Here is a 25455-nt window from a genome sequence, read left to right on the forward strand (position 1 = left end):
GGCGCCGGCGCCGCGGCCGCCGTGAGCGGGAAGGTGGCTGAGGCGCCCCTTCCCGTCGCGGCGCGGAGGGCTCCCCACCCTCGCCCCTCCTTGAAGTCCCGCCGAGGAAGGGGAAGAAAACCAAAGCCTTCTGTCGCCGCGGCAACCATAACACCCCCGGCTAAATCCATCTAGTGAGCTCACCGCCCCATTAAGATGCAGGGCCAGGCTCCGCGCCAGCCCAGCCACATTCATTTGCGCGGATAAAGGGGGAGGGGGAGGGGCGCGGGCTCCGGGGGGACGGGGGAACGGCGAGGAGACGTTATTTACACCGCCGTCCTGACCTTCTGGAGCAGCGCTGGCTCCGATAAATAACCCGCTCAGCGCCATTTCGGAGCGGGGGCGGGAGGCGCGGGGAGGGAGCGGGGCTGGAGGGGCGCCCCCACGCAGGTGCGCGTCTCTGGGTTACTAATGGCCGGGGCGGGAGCCGGCAGCTGGCTTTGGGGCTGCTGGGGGGAGAGCTCGGTTCCCTGGGACTCCCACTGAGAAAATACCATCCGCACCCCATCCCTGGCGCCAATTTCCAGGCGAGGGGGCGAGAGGTGCCAAGGAGGCAAACAGCCCCGTAAATTAGGGATTTCGGGGAGTCTCTGAGGTAGGAGGGAAGAAATATTATAAGGTGGGGTAGGAGGGGGGGCTAGAGGAATAGGCGCAGCTGCCAAAAAGAGGGGAAGAGGAATAGAGGCACCACACAAAGGCAGTTTGGAAAAAGAAATGCGTTTTATTCCTCTTTGCACCGGGAAGGCAGCGTCTCCTGGCTCCACACAACTCTCCCGCAAATGCCCCTCGGATGTGCCCGGTTATCCTCCCCCCCTCCTTCAGTCTTGGGGAACTGGCAGTTGATGGGTAGGGCAGAGCCCTTCAGGCTCAGGAAGGTTTTCTGAGGCATTTTTGTGGGAAGGTTTGGGGCCAAAGGGTGAGTGCTCTATCCTCCATCATCAGGGTGAAGCTACACCCCAAAGGTTTTCTGAAAAAAGGCACCTCTCTCATTGACCCCGGGAGTGAAGAGCCGAGGCCTACAGCCTGGATGTGGGCAGAGGCAGAGGAGAGGGTTCAGCAGAGAGGCAGGCCCAGGGCCCAGGAGAGCGTGGGGGAGGGGCAGCCAAGGGGCTGGGGACCAGGGAGCCCAGAGGCTCAGCCCTAAACCCCTCCCCAGTTCTGACAGAAACTCTTCTTCCCAAGACTAGAAAGGAGTTTTAGTTCGGTGGCTGGCCCTGCTCCAGGCCACAGAAAGGACAAGCCGGGCAAAGGCCCTGGAGAGTAAAGGTGGCCAGTTAAGGTGCCGGCCACCACACCCCACTCTCCTGCAAGGCAGCACAGCGCCCTGAAGCCAGAAGCCAGGCCCGGTACAAGAGGCAGCTGTGACTGAGCAAGACTTTCGGAGCCCTGTCCGGGACCCTGCAATCACTGCTTGCTCCAGCCGGCTATGCCTGTGAGCCCGGCCTTTTCCCAAGGCTGGAAAATCGGACAGTGAGGAGGAAGCAGAGAAAGCTCCTAAACCAGAGTGGGGCTGTGGGCTGTGGCTGCAGCTGGGGCTGGGGCTGGCCATACCTCTACCCCGCCCCTCCTCTGTGGGGGTGAAGGCCGGGCAAAGGCAAGGGGGAAAATTACTCAGGACATTGTTTCTCCTGCTCTGAAGTGTGGCTGCAAAGGACACAGAAGTTGAGGCGCAAATATGAGGCAATGGGGGGGTGTCTGGAGCATATTCCAGCTCCTTCCTAGACAGGGGTGCTCTCCCTGCTCTCGGTACAAATCTGTGGGGAGCTGTACCCCCAGAACTGCAAGACTGAGGGGCAAGGATCCAGGTAAGGGTGGGGGTGGCCAACCACAGAGGGAGTGGAGACTTAAGGATCTCTTGTGATCCCGGGATGACCCTGAGAACATCAGTTGGGGGACTAGATGAGTAGTCACAGCAGAGGTGGGGTTTTTGAGGGGTGAGGAACCAGGGACAATGGGGTCTTCACCAAAGGAGTGCCCACTTGATCACCGAAGGAGTGACCACTTGATCACCGAAGGAGTGACCACTTGATCTGCTCTTTGGCTGACTGCAGCACCTGTGGAGACAAGGGGGCATGGAGGGATCTGCTGGGGGGTGGGGGTGGGGGCTCTCCTTGCCCTCACTTGCCTTCCCTGTCCTTAGAGAATGACAAATAGGAAAAACCCCCAAGGATAGAGGGGTGGGAAGAAGCTCTCTAAGCCCTCTAAGCCCTCCAGGACTGTCAGTTGGGCAAATTCCAAACAAATTCAAATCCACTGGGGGGGTGAAGAGAGAAGAGGTATACCTGGGAGGAAAGAAAACACTGGGGGATACTGGCCATGTTAAAAAAAGTCGGGGTACCACCTCCCGATGGACTTGTTGGTGAGTCATCCTTGTGGATAGAACAGACTCTCTCCCTTCACCCCCGCCCCCCATCAGGTAAGCAAATCTCTCAGCAACTAGCGGCTGGAGCTGCAAAACCTGCCTCTTCTGGAATATGCATTTCCAGCTTAGCCTCATTTGAATAATAAGAGAAAGCGAGTATGTGTGCACACAGACCATCTGCTTAAGGCAAACCTCTGCTGGTGAATAAATCACTGAAGGAGGCATCAGGCAGGGAGGATTTGAAGGGTACAGAGCAAGGCTCCCGCCACAGCTCATGCCACAGCTCACCAAAAATGGCTGGGAGTTGGAGCAGGGAGCATTTGGCTGTAGGGGAGCCCCAGTTTTCTGGAATAATGGGCAGCCAAAGATGTGTCCTCAGGCTCTGGTCCCATTCAGACGGAAGGGGGTGTGGAATGCTGTCTACCTCTTCAGGGACCAGAGCAGCTAGCGAGGGACAAGGAGGAGTCATACCTGAGACACTGTCTGCTCTGTAAGGGGCACGTCTTCACCCTGTAGCAGAGAAACAAGCGATCAGCAGGGGAGAAGGCGGAAGAGGGGCCTGCCTCGGGTTTAGTGAGGGAAGAGGAAGATCAGGCCCCTCAGATGGAAGCAAAGGGCAGATGCCCTAACGCCGCGGTCCCTTCTGGGGATCACTGCAACCATGACTTTATGTGGCCAGAGGGACTGTGCGCAAAAAAGGACCAATTTATCCATCCTATTTTAAGGCATGAAGACTCCTTAAAGACTCATTCCAAGGAATCAGCAGGTTATCTGATGCCCAACTTGGGTGTGGGGACCCAACTCCCTGGTCACAAAGACCTTCCCTGAATACCAATATCACTAGGGAAAGGATGAGGGGGAGCAGGGGTAGCTTAATGGATCCCGCAAGGCCTGATGGGTAACGGCAGCATGTTAATTTGAAGAAATAAACTGCTGCAACAGCAGCCTGAGAAGGAGAAGGAGGGAGTTGATTTGGGGGTGGGGGGAGCTCTCTCTTGCCACATAGAGACATATGTTAGAGGAGAAGATTAAACTATGCAAATGGAGCCCACGGCAGTTAAGGGAGAAGATTTCCCATTACCCAGCACTGTCAGCTTCCACTCTGTGGAGGTCAGAGCCGGGACATCTGTGAGTGCTCTGACATCTCCACACCTCCGCAATTTGCTAGTGGGCTCTCTCTGTACCCCGTTACCTTCCCAGCAGACCGGGAGTTTCTGTGCCTAACTCAGACGCCCCTTTCTGGTATCACTGGCGCCAAAGAGGACAGATTGGGCAAGTCAGCGCTTCCAAAGGAGAGGCGCTGTCCTCAGTTAAATAAGGTTGTGAAAGAAGAAAGACACTCCTCGCCTCTGAAGACTACGGCCCGTCCCCATGGAAGCAGAACCTAAAGCTCGTCCGTTGGTCATTTCAGCGCCATCAATGATATCCTTTCATTTAATCACTGATTCAATGAGTATGCACGAACTATCCACTTTGCACAAAGACTAGGAGCCGCCCCAGGACCAGGAGAGGAGGAAACGCATGCCCTCTGCTTGCCTTCTCTGGGGCAATGGAGATTTGAAAGGCAAGCCGCTGTCCACTCTCTGAGCCCCGCCCTGACCGTGCTTCAGCAGGCCTGGCCCTAGAGGGCGAGCAGGCGGGGAGCTGGGGAACACCGCCCTGCTTACCCTCAGTGCCACCCGGTGTACCACTTGCTGGGGGTCGCTCTCTAAGATCACCCTACAAAGACAAAGAAGAGACCATCGTTCATTCTGTCCTGGTAACTTACCGTGGGAGCCAGGCCTGTGGTCCACTCACCTTCGAACGGGACAGTTACCCTGCCCGCCCCTCAGCCCACACCCCAGTCACAGGTGGTCTGGGCAGCCCACAGGAACTCACCCTCCGTCGACGATTTCGTCCACAGCCAAGAAGAGCCCTTCCATGTTCTCCAGCAGAGCCCGCTTTTCTACATTCTTCCTGAGTCCCCAGAAGGAGAGAAAAGGCAGCTGTGTGTGACAGAAATCCTAGGAGACTGGCTAGCGGGGTCCTCGGCTGGACTAACGAGTCACAGGGTGAAGGAGTCAATAAAGCAACTTCTGAGCTGGCTCCCTCGCAATCCTGCCCTGCACTTCATCTGCTGAGTAAGGTTGGCACTGCCAGGCTCGAGAGTGAAAACAGAACATTTCTGACGATTCTCGGTTGCTCATTCGGAGCTACCACTACTTTCCTGCCTGCCGGGATGCTGCCGTGACACGCACACAGATATGGGGGGGAGAGGGGGTGAAAACGCAGCCTGGAGGGGGGAGTGCAGGGGTTGAGTACAGAGTGCTCACACTCAGGCCCCACAAGCCTCTGGCCCTCTCTCCGCTTGCCCGCCCCCTCCCTCACCAGCTCTGCGTGGGCCGAAGGGAAGCCCAGCGAGGGGGCGGCGGTGTGCGGTCAGTCAGCACCCACCAGCCTCAGAGCCATGCAGGTGCCTGTGGCCACCGCATCCGTCAGTCTGACGCTTTCACTCATCAGCCGAAATGAAGTCTGTTCATTCACCTGGCTCAGACATAACTCATCCCCTTCCTGAGGAAGTCTGGGCCACTCGCCCTGCTGCTTTTGTGGGGCCGAGGCGCCTGCTGCCCTGCTCCGAGGCTGTCTGTGCTGGGTTCACCTGGGGGCTGCCGGGGGGTCAAGCCCACAGTATTTTCAGAAAAGGAGCTTATATCTCTTCTTTGCCCATCTCCACGGGGAACAGAGGGCTGGTGGGGAGGGTGAAGGGAGGGGAGGGTAAATGGCACACGCATCCCTCCCCTTCTCCAGGGGGAAATACTAAGAGCTTGAGGTGAGAAAAAGTCTCGCCCGCACGGCCACAGTCCAGATGCTTCAGCTGGGACCTTCCCTCGCGTGGCCTCTCTCTACCGCTAATGTGAAGAATGAAGCCCAGGAGACCTCTCCAGGGTGCCCACCAGTCCAGCAGGCCCACTGGAGAGTACGAGAGTAGACAGAGTTGAAGGTTTGCTCCCTCCCAACTCCCTTCCTTAGGAGAACTGTCCTGGAGGGACATGCTGTCTGTCCCACCCTCCCCATCAGCGCAAATTCCTGGAATGACAGGTCCGACTTCTCAAACTAAGCGGACTCCTTCGGCTTCCACAGACCCCCCACCAGCCCCGGGCTGGAAGAGCAGTGACTTTCCTCCCAAGCGGACATCAGAAGTGGCCTGCTCACCTCAGCATCTGGCTCAGCGAGTCAAACAGGCAGTTCAGAACAGCCATGAGCATTAACTGTTGGGAGACAGAAGCAGCAACAGGTAAGGTTCAAGGCCCTGGCAGCTGGCACCTGAAAACAAAACACTATTGTTCATTAAACATCAGCCGCACGGGCTTTCCCCAAGGGCCGAAAGCTGAGGTAGCAGTGAGAGCTAACAGGAAGGGGGCCTGTGGTTTCTCCCGTAAATCATTCTGCTCTGCAACCCCACAGCCTGAGGGCTCTGGCCATGGTTCAAACAGAACTTTCCTGTCTTTGTCCTCTTCGTCTGTGCCAAGTGTGCATGTGTTAGCTGGTGTCTTAGGTAGAGAAATCATTAACCAGCAGTAGCTGAGGTCAAAGAGTTGGTGGAGAGAACGTGGGCTTTGGGGTCAGACTGATCCGGGCTTAACCACACTGAGCCACTCCTAGAGGTGTGACCCAACCCTGGGAAAATCGTCAGGCTGAGCCACATAAAGCTACTTTTGTCTTTGGGATTTTTTTTTTTTTAAAGATTCTATTTATTTTTACATAGAAAGAGCTGGGGCACAGGCCAGAGGTGCAGGGGGTGAGAGGAATCACCAGAGACACAGCAGGGAACAGAACAAGCAGATCCACTGGAATTCACTGCTGAGGGAGCAGCGGGAGGCAGGAGAGGTCTGCTGCGCCCTGGGGGTCCCTCCCTGCCGGGAATCCAGCTCAGGCCAGAGAGGTGAAAGCTCAGGCCAGAGAGGTGAAAGCGCTGAGATTCCGCCCCTAGGCCGCCAGGGAGGCCCGGAACTCTCACTGCTGCAGTCCCACAGTGCTCATACATGTTACTTCGCACGGCTCCAGGCGCTAATGGCCACCACTCACAGGAGTGCTCATGAGCTCAGCGAGAGCTGGCTGCCTCAAACTCGTGCTTGTGCCTCAAGTTAGAAGTTTGGTACCTGAAGTAAACAGCTTTTCCTGCCTATAGGGCGCCAATGAAGATGACACCGATCTTCTCAAGTGATGTTTCAACAAGACCTAGAATGCTGGCCTCCCTGGTGGCCCAGGGGTTAGTCTCAGCACTGTGAATGAACAAGCACCAGCCACCGCAGCACGAGTTCGATCTCCAGCCAGGGGGGTGACCCACAGGGCGCAGCAGACCCCTCTTGTCTCCCGCTGCTCCCTCAGCAGTGGACTCAGTCAATCTACCTACTCTGCTCCCTCTGTCTCTGGTGAGTTCTCTCACCCCGTTTCTCTGGCCTGTACCCCAGTTCTATGCATAAATAATAAAAATAAATCTTTAAACACACAGAAGGCCCGGAATGCTAGCTGACCGACAGGCTCAGGCAGGGCAGCCCCTCCATAGCAGCAGCAAGGAGCCCCCGCCACGACCACAGCCCAGACATTCGACTTAAAAGACACCTTCCAGGGAGCTCACTGGCAGAGCGTGTCAACCAGCAGTGCACTTGTGTGATGATTCCCACACTGAGGTGTAAGGCAGACTCGGGAAAACAACTTCCCGTCCGAGGCTGATTCACACTAGGTCACGCTGGTGGCGCCGCTGGTGGGGACCTCTGACAACTTTGTGAGCTCGGGCGGCAGCCGGGCTCAGCCGGGCCAGAGCCAGCAGCGACTGTGTGCTGCCTGCGGTTCAGGCGCAGGGTCAGAAAGCGGCGGGCGGGCGTTCTCACCTCATTTTCATAGGAGCTGCCGATCACATAGAAATAGAGGTCGATGCTGCTTTTGTAGACCACTGTCAGGCCTTCCAAGAGGGCGATTTCACCTGGGGGCGGGGGACGACAGGTGGGAAGCCTGGCGCGAGCAAGGAGGGCAGACGGCGTCCCCGAGCCCCTGGGTATCAGCCTCTCTGGGCCGAGGGGAGGCAGGGCCTGGCGACCCCCCAGGCTGAGGTGGCCTACTTTACCTTTGTGGGCGGAGGCAGAAGTATCTGCTCGGGGAGTCTGCACGTAAGCTCTCCTCCGGCCACCCTCCCCCACCACCCCAACTTCCCTCCTGCGTATGAGGCAGGATGCTAGTGGATCCTTCGGAGGTGAAAATGCAGAGCGGTCACCTTTACAGACTTCCATTTACCTGCCCTAATGGATGCGGTACAATAAGCAGAGCTGCAGTTAAATTTGTCAAGTGAGGCTCATAAATCCAGGGACTAGACAGGTAGCTAACAGCCAACCTTCCAGCACGGTATTCCCGCGTGAGGTACACTCACCTCCCCATTACATTTCTGAAGAGTTTATTATATGCGGGGAGGAGGAAAAAAGAGGGAAAGGAGGCAGTCGTTCCATCCTCCGCCGTGGCGCGGGCACCCTCCCGCCCAACACGGGGCAGCGAGGGAACGCGACCTACTGTCAGTCCGATGGGTCTTGTTGAAAATGTTCTTCTCAAAGGCCTTCTGCTCCTTGACGCTGGGGTACGTGTCGTCATAGTACTGGTCGGGGAGAGGAGACGGGTCGGTCACTGGCGCCCGCAGCCCGGGGCCATGAGCGGCTGTTCGGCCCTAGCCCCTGGCGCCCTCCTCCATGGGGTGAGGGAGAAGCACCCGCACGGAGGAGGCTCTGAGGGCAGGGACGGCGGGCAGCTGAAGAGCACCCCTGCCCAGGAAAGCTGAAGGGGCCCTGCTAGAAGCGACTGCACCTCACAGACTGCACCTCACAGTGCTAAAACCGTGCAGGCAGAGGCCTGCAGCCCTGCTGACCAGGCCCCGCCTCTGCTCGGGGCTCCAGGAGCCACCTGGCGCCAGGTGAGTGGTGCCGAGCGAGCGCCGAAGGCGCAGACTAGCGGCACGGACACTTCTTCCAGGTCCTCACTCCCTGGATGGCGTCGGGGAATCGGGAAGGGCCGCAGGCTTCCGCAGGCCTCCTCACGCCTCAGCCCGCCTCGCTGCGCGGAAGGAAGCGGGCAGCCGCGGAGCTGGTGCTGAGCCGCCGCGCTCCCTGGCAAGGGGCGGAGACGCGCGCGCTAAATGCCTCTGCTCTTCAGGGGCTAATCCGTCGCAGTCAGCTGAAGACCTATGACAGGTCTGGCATTTAGTAACTGGATAACTGTTTCAAAAGGTGTCCTGCGTAGTTACATCCAATTACAGGGAGGAACAGCTGGTGAATTCTAAACTAATCTCTACCTGCTGATTGATTTATGCTGTGCTCGCTCGGAGTTAATACACCAGGGACAGAAAAAAATCTCCAAGGAGGGGGAGAATACAGCGGGAGAGGAGAGGGGTGTCCTTTCCCCTCTCTTTCAATAGCTCCAAAGTTAGAAACCTCACGCTGGGGGCGTCAGGAGACACTGGCGGTGACTGCGACCGAGGGCGGCGCCTGGGAGGGCCCACGCTGGGGGACAAGCAGAAGGGACAGGGCGCAGGGACGTGGGGTGGGCAGGCCGCTGCCCCCATCTGGACGCTGCTGTCCAGAAAGCAGCGCTGCCGAGCTCTGCTCTGCTCCGATGAGGCGGCAAAGGAAGCAGGGTCACTAGACGGCGCGGACGGTGTCAGCCGTAACCGTAACCCCAGGGCTGGGAGTTCAGTCCAAATCCCAGAGGAAGTCTTTGTCTTGCTCCTCACTTGAAAGGGGATCTCACCTTGGCAAAAAGGCGATCTCCGTCATTGTCCAGGATCAGGATGGCTTTGACCGTGTACAGGGAGGGTTCCTGAGGAGACATGAGAAGAACCTTCAGTCCTGAAGGCCGCTGTCACCTGGCAAACGAGCCACCTGCCACTCGTCCCCCCGAGGACGCAAGGGGACGCAGAGGTGACTCTGCAGAGCCCCCTGGCGCACCCCGTCTAGGCTGCCATTCCCCACTGCGCACGAGCACAGGGCCAACGGAGCTCACTGAGCTGAGGCGGGGGCGCTCAGCAAAGGACCCCGCGGCACGTCAGCTCTCTGAGCCTGAGGCAGAGAGAGGGCCGGACCAAGGCAGGGCCTGCTGTCCTTTCCAAGCAGTAAACATCATGCTGCAGTTACTTTCCAATGACCTCCCTCCCTGGTGTCCCGCGCACAGGTGGGGTGGAACGTGAGCGGAATAATTCACAGTGCGCGAGGCCGCGGGCAGAGAGGCAGCCTGCGCAATCCCAGCGCGGGGCCACAGGCAGGCCTCCTGAGCCAGCCCCCGTGAGCGTGCGCGTGTGAGGTGCCCACGCACACCCCAATTCTGATGAGGCCCAGTGAGCCATCCCTTCCCCACGACGATGACCCCAACTCCTCTACTGGCCCTGTGACCACTCAACCTGCAGACAAAACGAACCTGAACTTCTTTCATTACCACAAATCGAACCTGAGGGATACCGGCTCCCTCCAAGGCGCACGGCTCCGTCTCAGCGGTTACACTGAAACACAAGCAACTCCGAGCAAGCAGCTCTTCCGCTCCTGCACCTCGTAGGGAAGCGAAGAGGACAAGAGGGAGGGACAGGAGGGACGCGCGAGTCTCCGCAGACGCCTTCTCCACGCGCTCATCGGTCTTCCCTCCCGTCCCTCTCCCTCTCCACCACAGGCTGCTGCGTGGCCAGACACAGGGAGCCTGCCCCCTCACAGGGGCCAACACTCTCCCGGGATGTGTCTAAGAGACCCGCCCAAGAGCGGGGAAGGAGCCGTCGGTAGCAGCGTGGGCTGTGGCCCACGGGTGGCCGGCCTGGAAGGCTCAGGGGGTTCACGGCCCTGAGAGCATCAACCCCAGCCTGGGGATCCCAGGAGAGCCACGGAGCGCTGAAGAACGTGAGCCTTCCCCACTGGATTCTTGAGAACGGCAACGTCCACGCTCCGCCCACTGACTAGTCCCTCGTGTTCAGAAGAAAACCTGCCACGTCTGAAACCCTTAAAATACGTCGAAGGATTGAGAGAATAAATGAAACTTGAGAATAAGGCAAAGGCATCAACAAGCAAGAAGCAGGGGAGGCCCCTCTCAGGAGAAGACGTTCACACAGAAGTGGGGTTTCTGGCATGGCCGCTTCGGGTGATACCCCGACCGACATAGAGACGCCCCATCTTTACACAGTGCTCTGAAGCACGCTTGAGCCAAGGAACTGTGTGTAGCAGAGGGAAGGTGTATCACCTGGAAATGTCAGGCGGAAGCTCTTCCCTAACTCCTAATTCCCACAGAAAAGACCCTCCTATAAGGCTCCATCCTCGGACCCTCAATTCCCCAACGGGGGATACAGCTTCCTCAGACTTCCTCTCCCCATGCCTCTCCCCCAGGCAGTCTTTGGCCCTGTTCCTCTCTCCACAGGCATGGCGCCCTGAGGGCACTGACAGGGCAGAGGTAACTGTTCCTGAGGAGGGAGCTGCCATCCCTAGAAAGAACGGGAACTCACAGAGGGGCAAAGCCTGTGGTCCTGGCCAGCTAGGAGTCAGAAATGCCCTCTGCGGCCAGTGGCATGATGCCCAGCGGCTGGCAAGAAGACACAGCTGGCCGGGCCCTGCCCTGGGCTTTGTCACTGGCCCCTCCAGGATGTTCTCCAGAAATGGAAACACTGGCCTTTCCTGGGACGGCTAAGAGTCGGGCAAAGGCGGCAAGCAGACGACTGATTTATTACAGTGCTGGAAAGCGTAAGAAGGTGCCAGAGAGAGGCCCAGTGATTCGGGCTTCCAGGGAACGGCCTCGCTAAGGGGCGCTGAGAGTCTCGGCGGCCCTGGCTGCCCGTCTGCCGCCCTCTGCCAGCGCGTCCCCTTCACTTCTGCCACCTCCCGACTGCAGCAGCTGCCGCGAGCCTGGGGCCTCTCTCTCTCAGGAGTGGGGAGGGCCAGGAGTCCTCTCTCACCATTAAACCTGCCAGTTTAAAGGCCCCAGAAGCCATTACTGATAATGTAATTTCATTTTAAGTTTTTGCAAAGGGCAAGTTTATAAATAACTCCCAGATCTTGAGAAATGGGCTTTCTGGACAATGGGCAAGGTTGACCTTGCAGCACATTAAATGCTGATGACTGAGAAAAACCCTACGAGCTTAGGCCCGTGTTCAAAGGATTTTTAAAAGACCTATTCTTCCCTCCCACATGGGTAGCTGCTAGAAAGCTTTCGAGACAAAGTTCTGTGATGCACTGACTTTCAGAGCCACAGCCTGAGTGTATAACAGAACTTCACCTCAAATGCTAATGGCACCTGGAAAGGGTGTGGAGGCAGACTGGTCTGTGGGAGGTTGGTGGCTCAAGTCAGATTTTCATGTAAATTTTTATTATCAAGAAAACTGAACAGGCCTCTTCAGGACGCAGAAACAATGCCCAACAAGCAACTGGCCTGGCTGCAGCAGAGGCCTCTTTGATCTCACTCAGGGCTTCTAAAACGGTGCATGCAACCTCAGGCTGGAGGGTCCCCTCCCCCAGCACACAGCCGCCCGGAGAGGCGCCGCGTTCCCAGTGCTGCCCCCTGTGGGCCTTTGGGTAACCTGCAGCTTCGTCAGGATTACGGCCGGGCAAAGGTTCTGCCCAGGCAGCTCTGGGTAAAAGTTCTCCACTTGTGTGCCTACTCACAAAGCTTCTAGTAAGGGAACACAGCAGAAGAGTGTGCTGGGAGCAGGGAGACGGGTATTTGAGACCTCGGACTAATTAAGATTCATGGGGTGGGGGTAGAGAACAGCAAGAGGCCATTGTAGAGTTAGCAGATGCCATCCCCAGAGCTGAAAGGGCACAAGTAAGAATCCAGAGGGATTCCTAGAAAGTTCTTCACGGCCCCAGAGAAATGATGGCCACACCAAGGGTACCAGCACCGTCAAGAGGAAACAAAATGCTCTCCCTCAGCCTGCTTTATAAATAAGCCCAGGTCTCCTGCCCGCGTGTATCTGGGCAAGCGTCCTCTCCTTCCCTTTCTTCTAATAAACCCAAACTTTATGGATAGTAAATAAAGAAATAAAAATCTGTATTTTGCTCCCTCACGGCCAAGTTCAAAATGAAAAAAGCTCTTTTGGAGGTAAGGACTCCACACTGCCAGGCATAAGCCTAAGGAGCTCAGATGATAAGAAAAGAAGAATTAAAAGAAAGAAAAGAAGAATTAGCTGGGCGCTATGACGGACGTGCCGGCTTCACACAGCGGCCAGGGGCTTGCTCAGACGCACGCTGCACCGCCCAGGGAGTGCAGGAGCCACGGGTACCCAGGACAGCAGCAGCGAGACCCGAGGCTGGTCCTGAAGACACTAAGCTCCCATGTTGGGCAGGGAGAACTGGAGGCAGGAAGAGACTGCGAGAGAATGTGCCTGACACGCCCAGCATGGGTCAGCACTGTCACCAGTACGCCTGACACCACAGAGGAAGATCCCCTCGCCTCCTCGCATGTTGTTTGTTTTAAAGATTTATTTATTCATGCATACGGAACTGGGGTGCAGGCCAGAGGTGATAAGAGGATTCACCAGAGACAGAGCGGGGAGCAGAACAGGCAGACTGACAAAGCACACTGCTGAGGGGAGCAGCGGGCGGGCCAGGAGAGGTCTGCCGCGCCATGCGGGTCACCTCCGGGGCGGGGATCGAACTCGTGCTGAAGTGGCGTGAGCGTCTCAGCGCTGCACTTTAACCTGCTGCACCACCAGGGAGACACCCCCGGCCCCCACGTTTTACAGCCCGTGTGCTAGAGTCTGGGCCCACTGCCGGCTGCAGTTTTGCCTTTCTCTGGGACTCAGTTCCTCAGCAGACAGGAAGCCTGACCCGCATCAGTGACAGTCAATACTTGGTTTGAGTTACCGCAGACCCCTTTGAGAAGCTGATGAAATCCATGGCCCTTGTTACTCCAGAAATGCACATGCGCCCACTGCTGGATTTCACGGGGCTCGTGGGCCTAGGGTCAGGATGAAAGGAGATTCCCACCGGAGAAAGTAAGGTGGCTTGGGGGGCGAGGGAGAAGGGGAACTGGGTGGTACCTTGTAAATCATTCACTCGCCTCAGCCCAGCACCACGTAATGACTTCCATAAATACGCGCCGCCTTCATAAATTAATGAATCTGATCGCAAAAACCAACACAGCCAGCAGGGGGAGCAAAGGTCAGCCCCACACCCCACCAGCTTTTGATGACTAAAATCGGTGGCAGTGAGATCATTAAGATAAAGAAAACAAAGTCCCAAGTAGTTCAGGAACGCAAAGCCTTGGGAGCGTTCTGAAGACTCGGTCTCTGCTTTGCTCAGGTTAGAGAATCTAATTCTTCAGCTGTCAGGGAAGGAAAAGCGACAGTAACAGGGAAAAGACTCAGCACTGCTGGAAGAGGGAGAAGAGGGGCGACCTGAGCAAGCAGAAGGCGGAGGGGCCAGGCTGCCAGGCTGCTGGTCTCCTGCTGGTAACCCAAGCGCCCCCACTGCAGGACCTCTCGCCAAGGGACAATCTCAGGGGCCCTCGATTATGACCAGTGTCATCTCCCCCATCTGCTTCTGAAAACAGAAAGCTGGTCCCCCAAAGACGGGTTTCTGCCCTCTGTGTTCCTCCTCGGGTCTTTGCTCCCCTCACATCACCGGGAAGCGACCGGCTGCCTCTCCTTCCGTCTCTACAAGCGAGGAGTCCGGGAATCCGGTAGAGAGAACTCTCCAGACTGACTGAGGAGGGGCCTGTCTGCGCCTGGATAGTGGGAAAATGTTAGAAGCTAGGTTGGCGCTTCATCTGCAGCGGGGATGACGCAGTCACCCCACAGGATTCTTCCCAACAAGCCGGGGAGCAGGCGACATAGGCGAAGGCCTCTGAGGACAGAAGAGTCCCCTCACAGTCCCAGCTGAGAGGACTATTCTGTGTGGGGCTGCTGGAGCGGGCCGTCGGGGTCCCGCATCCACGAGCATGGACCCCCCGTTCCCCACCTGGCAGCCGCGGCCGGGTCTGCTCCCACCTTCAGGCATGCCAGCACAGCTATTCCTTCGTCCTGTTCTACTCCCACTTGCTTTTCTAGTTCTCCCTTTCATAGCTAGTTGTACTGTTACACCCTGACGCTGACCAAGCCCTGTCCACGGAGTAAACGGGACCTCTCCATGCAAAAAAGATCCTAAATTGTCACTAGGCTCCCTCAAGTATCTGCATCACTGCATTCATCCTTTGCCCCCCCCCCCAGGGGTCCCCTGGCTTCTCCAAGGCCTGGCTTTCTTCACCAGAGACCTCCTCCTCCTCTTCTGACCATGTGACAGCTCCCCTAGACCTTCGATGTAATTTATACCTTGCCAGGGACCAACTCTTTCCCACCACTGTGAAGGAGAGGGAAAATATATATATAAATACGTCGGAAATCTATAACGAGCTCTTCTTGGAGGGCAAGACATGGGGAGAGTTAGAAGCAGCGTCAATTGCTCTTTGGGGGTTTTAGTTCAAGCCAAGGTCTGCTTCCAGCAATCAACCATTAAAACAAGCCGGCCAGAGTAACAGCACAGTTTATTCTGATCATTTAATTTGAAGTGTCAATAAATTAAACTTCAATCAATTAAACTAGGTGTGCAATAACCCAGATGGACACCCCGACACCAACATAATCACAATAAAAATTTTTATGGCTGCCAGGGACCTCACCGGGGGCAGCGCTGGCACAGCTCACGCCCTGGCTGAGAAATATATCTCCACAGTGCAGGAGTGAGGAGATTGCTTCTCCTAACGAAATGGAGGGGCCAGGCACCAGCAAGGACGCAGCTGGGAGAGGGACAGAGGGGACTGCCCAACGAGCTGGGAGTGCTTTGGGGGCTTAATGTAATTGATACCTTTGCCCAGAGCAGGGGGAGGGGGCGGTCAGGCCGGCACCTCTCCCGTTAGTGCCAGAGGAATTTAACAAAAGCCCCATTAAGATGATTCAGGAAGCAAAGGCGCAGAGCAACGTCAGCCCTTAAGAGTCACTGATGTATTCTGCGTAGTTGCCTCGGCCACACGCGCCAGCACTCCTGTGCACTCCAAGTCCTGGTTTTTGAACGAGGCCGAGTTCAAGATCTGGTCATTGCATTCGGATAAAAAAAAGTTATTAGGAGAAGAGAAAAGACAGAATTAAGAGGTCTAGTGCATAAAGCCTGGGGAGAGTACTCAGAAAATGAATCTGGACGAATTAGGAAAAATGAAATCTGGGAGGAGAGATTTAAGGATCTTGCCTGCTGGAGTAATTCAGCTTGGAGGAAAAGGGTGGAGAAGGAAGGGCCAGGTCATTATCTCTAAGCCTCCACCGGTTATTGATGGAAAATGGTGACCTACAGAGACCCACTGCGTTCAAAACCAAGAAAGGGAGAGCCAGCAGGAAAAGCAGGAGGGAGGAAACAGTTCAAAGATGCAGGCTGGAAGCATCATTCCCCAACACTAGGAATGAAGAAGCATCTCTTTTTCTGGCCCTCCCTGATGTTGCAACAGGTTAACAGCACAGCACCCTGAAGCTGTCTGCAGCACGAGTTCGATCCCCAGCCAGGGAGGGACCCCCAGGCCCAGCAGACCTCTCCTGACCGCCTGCTGCCCCCTCAGCAGTGTACTTTGTTGCTCTCCCTGTTCTGCTCCTCACTCTGTCTCTGGGGAATCCTCTCACCCCCTGCACCTCTGGCCTGTAGCCCAGTTCTTCTATGCATACATAAAAAATAATTTTTTATTTTTCAAAAAAAAAGAAACATCTCTTTTTCTAGACACTATATGAAAATATGGAAAAAAAAAAAAAGACAAATCTACTTGAAAGCCTAGGCTGGGTTACTTAAGCCAAGAAAGAAAGGCAACCCACTGTACAGTGCCTACGCAAAGGGAACTCACTGGCCCTTAGACATGCCCATAGTCAGATCACAGTTCAGGGATGTTCCTGCCCCCTCTAGCTGACCATCCCCTCTCCACAGCCTGTGGTGATGTGCCCTGCAGAGGTAAGGATAAGGGTGCTTTGACCAAATTCCCCCAGAGTTCCAGCCAATCCAGGAAATGGAACGTGAAAAGAAGGAAATGAAAAGGAATTTTAAGTGTCTGTCCCCTCCACAGGATGGCTTGTTAAATACTATGCAGGTCCAGCAAACTCCTCATTTAGTTCATTAGATGAGACAGCTAAGGTAAGATCAAGAAATTCAGGCCCTCCCTGGTGGCGCAACGATAAGGACGCAGCACTGCCAGCCAGCCACAGCTGCTCTGGTGCAAGTTCGATCCCTGGCTCTGGAGGTGACCCACATGGCCCAGCAGACCACTCCTGTCTCGCCTGCTGCTCCCCTCAGCAGTGGATTTCATCAGTCTGCCTGTTCTGTTCCCCACACTGTCTTTGGTGAATCCTCTCACTGCCCCTGCACCTCTGGCTTGTACCCCATTTCTGTATGCATAGATAAATAAATGAATCTTAAAAAGAGAAAATTAAGTTAAAAAAAATCCAGAAATTCCTCAAACTTTTCACCATGAAGATGACCACTGAAAAATCAGGAGATGCTTTCTGTCCAGGCATCTTGGCTGTTGCTCTTGGCTGGGGGTCGTACCCAAAGCAAGCAGATGGTGGTCACAAAGAAGAAGAAAAGTGCCTGGAGTCAATCAATCCTAGGTTCCAAATTATGAAACGTGAACAAGGAATGCCAAGGCACAGGAGATTCTGAAGACAAGGCAAGGCAAAACGGCTCAACCCTGACAGAGCCCTGCCCGGCCAAAAGTGGGGTCCATACACCATGCAACAGTAATAAACTGAACACAGTGCGTAGAAAGTACAGCCTATCGCCAGTCAAGGGATTCAGTTACCACTAGAAGCAGGCCAGGACAGTGGCAAAAAGTAAATCATGCAGATTTTCCTTTAATAAAACTGGAAGCGGGTGTTGAAAAAGAATGAGTAACTAACTATTCAGGAGATGCAGCTGTGTGCACAGAGGAGGGGCGAAATAAAAGGAGCCATGAGAAAGATGTTTTCCAGCCAGCTGGAGTTACATTTTGTGGCCTAATATGTTGAGGCTACGGAGAAGAAAAAGTTAAACTTAGGAACTATCACCTGATTCTCAACTCTGGTTCCTCCTTTGGAGCACTGAATACTGAAAGTTACTGAAATGCTTATTTTCTCTTTTCTCATTTCTCCCGAGGAGGGTAAACTTAGTGACATGGCGCCAGAGGCGGGACCGTGACTCACCCCATACCAGGAACATCTCAGGCCAACAGGCCTTACTCTCCCCTGGAGTCCCAGCTAAGAAAGGCTAGAGGGGTGAGAAAGGCATATGAATTCTTAATTGGGGGCGCAAGATATAAGGAAATTGTACTGAGCAAAAAATAAATGTTGGGAGGAAAACAATACCTGTTTGGTACCTTAAGAACTTTAGAGACCAGAAGAAGAATGGGTACCTGTTGGTACTTTGTCCCTATAACTGAGGGCTGAAGGTCAGTTTTGCATAGTAAAGAAATGGAAAGCCCTCAGTAAGCCCTGGAGTAGGAAGAACGGAAATCTAATCCTAGTTTTAACATTTGCCTCCAAGTTGTTTTCCCTCCATTTAGGTTTTCCCTAACTCCATGACATAGGTTCCTCGTGCCAAAAAAAGTCAGTATGGTTTTTAAAGGGAAGTTCAGGAATACCTGACCAGGTCAGCACCTGTCTTAGGCTCATATTAAACTGGGCATTGACCTTCCCTGGTGGTGCAACAGGTGGAAAGTGCAGCACTGTGAAGCTGGATGCAGCTGCTTTGATGCAAGTTTGATTCCTGGCCAGGGAGGTGACCCACATGGCACAGCAGACCTCTCCTGTCTCCCCACTGCTCCCCTTAGCAGTGCTTTGTCAATCTGCCTGTCCTGGTCCCCACTCTGTCTGGTGAATCCTCTCACACTCACACACACTGCTCTCTCCCCTCACACTCTGGCCTATATCCAGGTTCTAGTATGCATAAATACATTTTTTAAAACTTAAAAAATAATACTATCGGTTAACTCCCTGGTATAGAAAGTGTCTTATTAAAAACTACTCATATTTTAAGTATAACTAGACTTAACCAAGCTGTAAGTCAAGAAAAGAATTATCTTTGTCGTTTCCAAAAGAGCAAAATTCTCTTTTATCTGATGACCTGAGTGTGTACATGTATGAGGGCTGAAAGAGGGGAAAGCCTGAAGTTCAACCGCCCAGGAAGAAGGCTGGGCCTTGAAGTCCTACAACCACACAGAGAGAGGGTAAGGATCATCCTGCACACCTCCAGCCGCCAAAACTCTTACAGAGCTAGCATTTCATTTCCAAAGTACGAATTTCTGAAGTCCAAACGAGGAGAGGAGCCATAAAGACAGGAAAACTACGACACAATCCATGCTGAATCCACCAGGTCCGCCAAAACTGCAACGGAGCACTGACGCCTCATCAAGACAGACCTAGAGAATGGGGCCCACCAGGGAAAGGAGTAAAAACAAAACAGGTGTTTGAAGGAAAAGTAACAGGGAGCCACCATCAGGGAGTCAAACTCTGACACCATCAGCAGGGCCCCCACTCCATCCTTCCGACTTGGGGCAAGTCAGGAGGTCTGGGGACCCTCAGGACAGCATCGCAGCCCTCAGAATCAGGGGGCGCCCAGGGGCCCCAACCAGTGCGCACACGGGCAGCACGTCGCGAGGCCTCCGGGGCTCCCTCCAACTTTTCCAGCTCGACCCTCTGCCGCGGAGCTGCCTACGCTAAACCCAGGCTCGTGCTACTGCACCAGGCCACACACTAACCCGGGGGCCGCCGGGATCTTCAGTCCCCGAGGGCCACCCCGAGCTCCCCTGCCTCCCCACTCCCGCTCAGGCTGCACCCCGACTCCCGATCCCTTTGGACCCCGCGGCAGCTCAGTTGCCCCTCCGGCTCCTACCAAAATCAGCGCCTCCATCTTGCCCCGCAGCTGCTGCCGACGTGGAGCCGCAAAAGCAACGCCGCCACTGATTGGCCCTACGTCCTCACTCGTGCCCGCCCAGGGTGGGGATTATTGGACCATCGGGTGTCAGCATTTGCTCTACTAGCCAATCAGTGCACTACACTGCAAAGCGGAAGCTCAGCGACCAATCAGCAGACGGAACCTTTTGATTGTCAGTTAAAACATTCAATAAAACGACAAGACCTCACGAAGGCATGGGGCGGGAGGGTCAGTAAGGCGGGGTTGTTTCCATAGGGAACAGAGGAAGCGATTATTAATTTTCGATTGGCTGCGCGGCAGGCACGTGATCTCGTCGCCTCATTTAGCGACTTTGATCCGCACTCCCTGTAGGGGGCGCTATGCCGCCTTCACCTTTCACGGTGACAGTCCCCCGCGGGCGTCCTAGCGCAGCCGGTTTCCGACAGTTCCCGTTAGGCCCCTGGAATACCGCGTTTGCGCCGGCAGACGCTGCTCGCCCGCGTAGACTCGCGGGCGTCGTTTCCGCCCCTCGCAGAAAGCCTGCGAAGCGGTGGCGTCGAGCCCGTTAGCTAGATACACAGACGCATAACGGGTACCTGGACACCCCAAAACTGCCAGAAAGGGCTTGTACGGCACAACTTGGCCAACGTGGATTCCAGGCTTTGCTTGGGCCCAGGGGAGGACAAGAAGCCAGCGAGCTTGCGAAAGCCCGTTCTCTTTGACCTGACGCGAAACGGGACGTTAGAGCGCCGGAGCCCAACGGGGAGCCGAGGAGGGGAAAGGGAATAGAGGGGCGGGAGAAGGAAGGATATAGGGAACAGAGTCTGTGGCTTTCCAGAGGGACAAGCCGTTGCAAAATGAAAAGAGAAGCAAGAATTTCACAATAGGGAGGGGTCTGGGTGAGGTTTAACTTGCCTCGGCCCCCTTACTTCTTGGTTCCTGACTTCCCAGCCCCCACCGTAACCTCCGCTAACTTAGGCCAGGACACCTTCTGATGTCTTCTGTTACCCCCAAAGCATTTTTTTTTTTTTTTTACCCCTTGTGTCATTAGACCCAATTGTGTCTGAGAAGAGCATCCAGACCTATCCAGGAATATTTCTAACAATTTCACAGTAGAGTCAGAGGGCCTGACGGAAAAGTATAAACAATACAAAGCAAACCATAGAACTGTGCTGTGAAGGAAGGTATATGATTTTCTGGTGAAGTCCCAGATAACCAGTCTCTTTTATTATGAATGGGGAGCTATTCACACATAAAGCTTCGTGGGTGATATCATAAAGTTTCCCTTGATTTGATAGATTGACAATAATGTATTTATTGACTATTATGTGCCAGGGATATCTTTGAATACATTATTTAATATATTTTTTAAAGATTTATTTATTCATACAGAACTGGGATACAGGCCAGAGATGCGGAGGGTGAGAGGCTTCACCAGAGAGAGTGGGGAGCAGAACAGGCAGATCGACGAAGTACACTGCTGAGGGGAGCAGCGGGCGGGTCAGGAGAGGTCTGCTGCGCCCTGTGGTCACCTCCGGGGCAGGCGGGGATCGAACTCATGCACAGCTTCTCTGTGCTGTGCTTTAACCCACCGCGCCACCAGGGAGGGCCCAGAATACATTATTTAATATTTTTAATGAACCTTATGCAGTCATGATCTTTAGTCTCATTTTACAGTGGAGCTCAAAAGAGCTAAATTGTATATTTAAGGCCACATAAAGTGGCATACATTTGAGCGTTGGCATTCTACTGCTAGAAATTTGTTCTTCCCCACATGCCACCTTCTGTGGGCAGAGGCTTCTGGGACAGCCTTTCTTGCACCCCAGTCCTACCTGAAGTAACCCCCACACCACATATTCCATGGGGCCCTTGGGGAGAGAAAACTTGTGATGTGATTGGCTCATGGAACTCATGGGGGAGTCCTTACTCCTGTCTCTCTGATTTTGGACTAACTGACACATTTTAGCAGTCGGACATTGTTCCAGAAGATGACGCTTCTTAGTTCTCCAGCCTCTAGGGAAACTGAGCTGTGGAGGAGAACAACTGACTAGGGAGAGATACTAGTTCTTGTTGTGACTTTGTCTCATTAAGTGGGAGACTTCTGGGAAGAAGTCGGTCTCCTCTAGACCGAAGCTGTCACTTCTGGAAAATGAGGAAGATCCGACCAGAACTTTGTAGGTCCCTACCTAGCACTAAAATTCCTGCTTCTTTGGCTTCCAATCTCTCCTTCATTTGGAAAATCTTTAAGAAAACAATCAGGCCCTCCCTGGTGGCGCAGCGGGTTAAAGCACAGCACTAAGAAGCTTAAGACACTTCCGCATGAGTTCGATTCCCGCTTGCCCCAGAGGTGACCACATGGCGTGGCAGACCTCTCCTGACCCGCCCACTGCTCCCCTCAGCAGTGTACTTCGTCGATCTGCCTGTTCTGCTCCCCACTGTCTCTGGTGAAGCCTCTCACCCTCCGCATCTCTGGCCTGTACCCCAGTTCTATATGAATGAATAAATAAATCTTTAAAAAAAAAAAACGATCAAATAGAAAATGCATATGTTCTCTCTCTCCGTGTACAAATAAATATTTTTTAAATAAATCATTAAAAAAACGAATAAAAATGTGAATCTCAAAATGGGGGCAAAGTTATCAGGATTAAATGAGCTAATATGTGTAAAATATGTGTAAATTAGCTTATAAATAATTGGATATTATTGAGCACTTCTGAGCAATGAGGTTAAGGAAACATCTTAGTTAAAGCAAAATTCATATAAGAAGTAAGCATTTCATTCTCTGGCCTGTAGCCCAGCTCTGTATGCATAAATAAATAAATTTTTTAAAAGTAACCATTTCATTTTAATTTTGTTAAAAATAACTAACTTTAAGTGTACTACCCACTGGCATTAAGTACATTCACAATGTCATGCAACCACCACCTCTATGTAGTTCCAAAACATTTTTGACACCTCCTAAGGTGGTGTCAACCTGGGACCCATAAAATAATCACTCCTAATTTCCCTCCCCCTTCATGGCAACCACCAATTTACTTTCTGTCTGTCACTATGGATATTTCAAATAAATGTAATTGTACAATATGTGACTTTTGTATCTGGTTCCTGTCATTTAGTATAGTTTCTTCAAGGTGTGTTCATTTTCAGCAGGTATCAATAGATCATTTCTTTTCATGACTGTATAATTTTCTACTTCTCAATATACTCTGTTTTGTTTATCCATGCATCAGCGGATGGCTATTTGGATATTTCCCACCTTCTTCTGCTATAACAGAGTGTTGTGCACATTTGTTAATGCATATTCAGTTGAGTGCAGATTCCCCTGATACCCTGAAGTATTTTTAGTGTTCCCAACTCCAAAAGTAACCTACCAAAATAGGAATAATCTACTTTAAGGTAATAGGGAGAAATTATTCCCACTTTCAGTTATTTTGGATATTCACTTAGGAGTGGGATTGCTAGGTCATTAGATAATTCATTAGCTCTTTAAATTTATTTTTAATTTTTTAAGATTGGTTCATGTATGCATATGAGAACTGGGGTACAGGCCAGAGGTGTGGGGGTGAGAGGATTCATCAGAGACAGAGAGGGGAGCAGAACAAATAGATCTACCGAAATATTGGAATACACTGCAGAGGGGAGCAGCAGGTGAGACAGGAGGGGTCTGCCATTCCATGTGGGTCACTCTCTGGCTGGGGATCGAACTCAGGCTGCAATGGACAGCTTCATAGTCACTTGCGCCACCAGGGAGGCCCCTAATTAGTTAACTTTTGAGGAACCATGAACTCTTTTCCACAGCAGCTGTACCATTTTACATTCCCAACAGCAAGGCATAAAGGCTCTCATTTCTTCCTCTCGCCTACACTTTGTCTCTTTTTGTGGTCATCCAAGTTAGTGTGAAGTGGTGTTTCAGTGTGGTTTTGATTTGAGTTTCCCCAATGGCAAATGATTTAAGCATCTTTTCATGTGCTTGTTTGCTTGTTTGCTTGTTAGCCATTTGTGTATCATCTTTGGGGAAATTTCTAGTTGTATTATATACCCATTTTTAATTGGATTGTTGGTCTTTCAGTTCTTGCACGCTAAAAGTTCTTTACATATTCTGGATAGATATAAGTTGCAAGTTCGTCTCCTCTATTTCCCATACCTCTTTTCTGTAGGTGAAGTGGGGGAGGGAATAAGATGATTAATTTGATGGCTGTGTGCATAGGAATGACTGGAGGAGAGCCGAGAGGAAGAAAGATCAATGAGGAAGCTGTTGCAGGTCTTCAAGTTGCAGTGAACTCAAGCCAGTGATGGTAGGAAGAGGCTGCCAAAAGACGGTGGACAAGTGAAATTTGGAAAACTCTAAATGTAAAGGATGAGATCAACTACCTGTAGAAGGAGTGAATGACCTAGTGTAGTTTCAGGAAAGCGCAATTCTGTCAATATATCTAAAACTCTAGCTGTCTAATCACTTAAATTAAAATGACTGGAGCCCTCACACAATCAAAGTCAAACTTAATCAGTTATAATAAAATGACTGAAGTGAACATAAACAGAATCAATTCTATTAACTTGACTGGAGCTGAAGCCCAATCAACTGAATTGTACATAGACAGGGGAGACAATCTGCATAGAATTTCCCCAAACAAACAAACAAAAAAATATGGCGCTTCCCTGGTGACTCAAGGGGTTAAGTCTTGACTCTGTCAAGCTACTGCCAGTCTGCAGCACAAGTTTGATCCCTGGCCAGGGAGCTGACCCACATGGTGCAGCAGACCTCTCCTGTCCTGCCCGCTGCTCCCCTCGGCAGTGTATCTCAGTCAGTTCTCCTCCCCACTCTGTTTCTGGGGAATCTCACCCCCCACCTCTGACCTACCTACACCCCAGTTCTTGTGTGCAAAAATAAATAAATCTTTTTTTTTAAATAAATAAATCTTAAAAAAAAAGTCTTCACCTTTCCCCAGTGACATTTCGGAAAGAAGATACCCTTTTAGCCAAGACAAATGCATATCTCACACTGACACAGAAGACAGATGCGGCTCTGTTAGTTACAACCAATTCCACTTGCTCACCGAGCAACCTTCTAATTATACAATCTGCGATATATGACTTCAAAAATCACCAACTATTCTGATCAGCCAATAGGAGGTCTAAGCCACTGTAAGTTTTATGTAGAACTATGTGAATCGACCGATGGCTTAAATATCATGCCCTTTTTTTTATTTGTGCATACAGAGCTGGGGTACAGGCCAGAGGTGCAGGGGTGGTGAGAGGATTCCCCAGAGACAGAGCGGGGAGCAGAACAGGAGATGGGCAAAGCACACTGCTGAGGGGAGCAGAGGACGGGCCAGGAGAGGCCTGCCGCGCCATGTGGGTCACCTCCCTGGCGGGGATTGAACTCTTGTGGAAGTGGCGTGAGCTCCTCAGTGCTGTGCTTTAACCCGCTGCGCCACCAGGGAGGGCCCATATCATACTCTTTAAAGTTGCGTCCAAATTCAGGCCTGAGGCAGCTGCAGCTAGCTCCATAGTTGCGCCACGAGGGAGGCCCTGTCTTGTGTTATTTCTGATGCTCTAACAGTTGTCTCTGAATTAATTTCTTGGCTTGAAGAACAAGTGTTCTTCCTACACCTTCACACATCTACCGAAGCTAGTCTCATCTACCGAAGCCAGCCTCTCTGTGTCTGTAAGATGTGCATGCTTTTTTATTCTGTCTAGCTGTTCGGTCTATTTATCTGCAAGTTGCACCTCCCGCTGAGTGTCGAAGATCTGTGAAGGCCCCAAGTCCAGTCCTCGGAGGCCGCCATCTTGATTCAATCTGTTTCCTCTGCCTCTGGCTTAAGCAATCATTGCTTCTGCTCCAGCCACTGCAGAACGGGAAACACTGCCGTGGTCATCAGACAGTGGTGTGTGCAGTAGCAGCGGTTGCCCCAAAGGTGTGGGTGTGTTTTCTCCATGAGATAATTAGTGAGGACCCCTCAAGTCTCGGGTGCTCAGCGGGGTAGCCTTGACAGTGAAGCAGGTCTGGAGGAAATGTAGAAGACGGTAACTTCTTTCCCTTACACTGATCTGGCTTTGTCTCTGAGGGTTAGGAAGTGTCTCCCCAACATACACGATGATGAAATTTAAGAGCACAGAAAGGAAGCTTCCTGGGGTCCTACAGCTCTGCTTTCAGCCAAGAGATTGGGACAGGGCCTCCCC

At 53.0% G+C, this 25455-nt stretch overlaps 1 protein-coding gene across 1 annotated transcript; it reads right to left on the reverse strand.

The window, feature by feature from the left end:
• Window positions 1–740: 740 nt before the first annotated feature.
• On the reverse strand, window positions 741–19325 carry COPZ1 (coatomer protein complex, subunit zeta 1). The gene is made up of 9 exons (XM_004692665.2): window positions 19255–19325; window positions 9170–9238; window positions 7943–8024; window positions 7273–7364; window positions 5594–5649; window positions 4280–4357; window positions 4069–4120; window positions 2873–2911; window positions 741–2093 (listed from the first exon to the last, which is right to left on the reverse strand). Exons 1-9 carry the CDS (start codon window positions 19270–19272, stop codon window positions 2046–2048), a joined length of 534 nt encoding a protein of 177 aa, XP_004692722.1. The 5' UTR covers window positions 19273–19325; the 3' UTR covers window positions 741–2045.
• Window positions 19326–25455: the final 6130 nt, after the last annotated feature.

This window comes from Condylura cristata, unplaced genomic scaffold (assembly GCF_000260355.1).
Source record: "Condylura cristata isolate star-nosed mole 26May11 unplaced genomic scaffold, ConCri1.0 scaffold00034, whole genome shotgun sequence".
NCBI lineage: Eukaryota > Metazoa > Chordata > Mammalia > Eulipotyphla > Talpidae > Condylura > Condylura cristata.